General features: G+C 36.2%; 1 protein-coding gene across 3 annotated transcripts in view; it reads right to left on the bottom strand.

Annotated features, from left to right (window-relative positions):
* Sclt1 (sodium channel and clathrin linker 1) overlaps window positions 1-3,875 on the bottom strand; it is a 122,195-nt gene that overhangs the window by 77,818 nt on the left and 40,502 nt on the right. For all 3 annotated transcript variants that reach the window (XM_026782922.1, XM_026782924.1, XM_005343937.2), the window contains exon 9: window positions 2,278-2,348. In XM_026782922.1, coding sequence (XP_026638723.1) covers window positions 2,278-2,348 — 71 coding nt within the window. The remainder of the gene's footprint in view (window positions 1-2,277; window positions 2,349-3,875) is intronic.

Consider the following 3,875-nt stretch of genomic DNA (forward strand, 5'->3'; position numbering starts at 1 on the left):
CTGGTCTCGAACTCACAGAGATCCACCTGCCTCTGCCTCCCGAGTGCTGGGATTAAAGGCGTGCGCCACCATCGCCCGGCTAGGGAAAATGTTCTTACAAAAGAATTGAAGTTTCTAATTCTGGTGTAGTAGTTCTCAATTTTGTTTTGTTTCTACATTTTCTGTTTCTTTGCTGAGATTTCTTAATCCATCATTGCAAATTTCTTTTTCTTCAAATTTACTTCTCTGAGTAAGATGTCATGTGTTTGCTCATATGTGTACACAGATATATTTGCCCCACGCACATGCACGTGTAGAGGCCAGAGGAGACCATCAAGTCTTTTCCTTCATTGCTCCCTGCTTTATTCTTGGTTTCTCAGAAAGCAAGGTCCCCATTTTTTCAGCGACGGTAAAGGCCTCAAAGTCTGTCAATTTTCTTCTTTTTCCACTCTAGAGCTGATGTTGTAGTCATGCACAGCTATGCTTAGCTTTTTATATCTCTGCTAGGATCTGAATTTAGGTTCACATACTTGCAAATCTTACCCACTGAATCACTTCCCTAGTCACTATTATTAAAGTTTTTTGAAGGTGTTCCTAATCTCTTACCTATTTATTTTGTTGTACTTGTTTAAATATCTTTGTCAAAAAGAAGGCAAAACAAACCAAACAAAAAAGAACAGCCAATTTCTATCAATGAAGGATATAAGTATAGCAAAAATATGTGCGCTCAACAGTACTATACCTAATATTATAAATCAAAACTACTAGTCATAAAGAGCCAAATGGACTTAAAACAACAATAATGGGTGACTTCAATAATATTTCATTCTCATCAATAACTAAGTCATCCAGATAAAATATAACAAAGAGACTTGAGAGTTAAACTAGAGATCAAATGGACTTAATAGACATCACAAGTTATTCCACCCTGAAGAAGCAAAGTGCACATTTTTGAATCACTAAAGGAATTTTTGAAGTCCCTAAAGACATCAGTAAGGAAATAAAACAATTCTTAGCATTGAATGAGAATGAAAGCACAACATACTAGAACCAGGGGGAAACAGTAAGAAGCAGTGATAACGGGGAGCTTTGTAGTAACAAATGTCTACATCAAAAAATTAGAGATCCCAAATAAATAATCTATTAATAAAACTCAAGGTCTTAGAAAAGTTTTCTTCCAAATCTGCACAAGGAAACAAATGATAAAGACAAGAGTTTAAATTCATGAAATGAAAAACTAAGAAAACAACACAAAGATTATGAAACAGAGTGAGTTCTTTGAAAAGGACAAGTGAACTGACAAACGGCAGTCCTCAGCCAAACTAGTCAAAGGCCTGTCAAAACCAGAGATAGAAGGGGAACATTACATTACAGCAGTTTTCAATAAGTTCCAGATAATTACCAGTGAATATTCTGAGTTTATATTACAATAAATTAGAAAAATCTAGATGATACAAAAAATTCCTCCTCATAAGTGCAGTGTTCCATGGATGACAAATATGCTCACTGCTTTTACGTTGTTTGTTTTTCAGTCAACTGTGATATAATTTAAGAGTCATTTGAGAAGAGGGAAAACAAAGGAACTGCCTCCACCAGACTGGCCTTACACAAATCTGGGGGGGGGGGTTCTCTTTTTTAATGTGGGAGGACCCAGTCCACCATGGGTAGTGCCATTTCTGGGCAGCTGGCCCTGGCTGTGCAAGAAAGGTAGTTGAGCAAGCCAGAGTCAGTAAGCACCATTCCTCCATGGTCTCTGCAATACTTCCTGCCCTGTCTTCCCTCAGTGATGGGCAGTGCAACGGAAGGGTAAGCATATAAAAGAAACCCCTTCTTTCAGAAACTGCTTTTAGTTTGAAGTTCTATCATAAAAACAGAAAGAAAAAAAGGACAGGAAGTCAATAGCTATCTGTACTAGGCATATCTTCTCTTCCCAATCTCTGTTCCCCACTTCCTACTGGTACTCCCTGTGACTATCTGCTAAGAAACAACAGGTTTTGGAGCTCCTGCTGCTCAGGCAGAGTCCAATGAAAGATAAAGACAGGCAGAACACTTTTCTAGGAGTTAGTTTCCTATTGTAGCACTGGCTTACGATCCCTTCACATACATGGTAGTCACCACTGGACTGACTGCCTTCAGTCTCTTCCTATGGCTGATGCTCATATACACAGAATGTTTCTGGTAAAGGTTTAATAAAAGGGATGGAGAAAAAAGATAGGAAAATCTATGGAAATATAAGGAAGTTTCCCTGAATTCATTAATAATAAAAACATTAATAATAAATATCATGCCCGAAAATACCTAAGATGTTTTCGAAGTTTCTCGATCTCCATGTTTTGTTCAGTTACCGTTTTCAGGAAGTGTTGGTTAGTCTGCCGTAAGAACAAATCAGAAACGTTCAGTATTAGAACATTTAGAACTGTATTTTCAAAGGCGACATAAAGCATCTAAGTAAAAAAAAAGACCCAAAAAAGATAAGATTCTTAATAATCACTATGGTTTTTTTTTGAGGTTAAAATGTAACTTTGGTTCTTCCTTTCTTACCTTTACTTCCATGGATCCTTCTAAACTACCTGGCCCTGAATTCCTGTCTAAGGGCTTTCTCTGGCTGATCTTTTATTCATCTTCAAGTGCAGGAAACTGAAAACTGCTATAGGTTATGGGATGAATGTTGACTCTTGTAGAGCAGTCTAACAATATTGATGGTTCTGAGGTATAAATAATGCAAAACCTTGTGTTCACAGGTGGGACAAAAACCTATCTCTATCACTGGGATTATATTCCAGAAACACGGCCAATTTATCTGATTTATTCTTAAAAACCTGAAAATTACATATAGTTATCGAAGGAAGGCACATGTCACAGCACCTGGATGTCAAAAGCCAACTTGTGGGAATCAGCTCTCTCTTTCTACCACGTGGGTCTCGGGAATTAGATTCAAGTCTTTAGTTTTGGCAGCACTACTTTTTTCTGCTGACTTATGTTTCTGGCCCAATGTATTTTATTTTAAAGTCAATTAAAAAAGCTTGATAGAGTCTTGCCATATAGCTCAGACTGATCTCAAACTTTCCATCCTTTTGACTGCTTTCAGAGTTAGGATTATAAGAATATTCATCTGTATAAAATAATGGGTTTCACTATGACATCTGCATGTATAAAAAGTGCTTCAATCAGATTTACACCTTTTGTTATAATTTGTCTGTTCTCCCCTTTACTCTTCTACATCTCTATAATCCCTTTCAAAATTAAAATACAACAACATTTTCTCCCTCTCTCTACCCCTTCCATATGCTGTCATGTATTATCTCTTAAAAAATTAATGGTCTCAAATGTGAGCCAATCAGGAGTTTTTATTTACTATTGCTTATATGTATAGTCTTTTAAGGATGGGCACTTGTGATTGGATAACCATTAGGGTGCTCATTTCTGGGCAAGACAAATCCTTCTCTAAGTTGCTTCCAATCACCTGTAGCTATTCGTCTAAAGGATACCTGTTAAGTGTATAAATTCACTCTGAAGTTTATGTTAACTTTTCCACCTGGATGATCTATCTACTGATATTGAGTGGGGTAGTGACATTTTCCACTATTATTACATCCTTTTATATCTACTGATAATATTTAGGAAAGTGGGCACACCAACATTTGTTGCACACATATAAATGGCAGTTACATTTTCTGTATGGATTGTTGCCTTTGTCAATATATAGAAACATTTACAAGTTCTTTAGATTAGTTTTGAATTGAGTCTGCACTGCACATATGAGTTTTTGCTGTTGTTAAATCTAGAGGATGTGTTTTTTTTCCTGAGTTGAACATCCAGGATTCATTCCTAATTCTTTTTTTTCAGTATCTTTATTCTTTTTTTTTAATTTTTTTTTTATTGAGAAAAGGAAAAAA

This window comes from Microtus ochrogaster, chromosome 1 (genome assembly GCF_000317375.1).
Source record: "Microtus ochrogaster isolate Prairie Vole_2 chromosome 1, MicOch1.0, whole genome shotgun sequence".
NCBI classification, from domain to species: Eukaryota; Metazoa; Chordata; class Mammalia; order Rodentia; family Cricetidae; genus Microtus; species Microtus ochrogaster.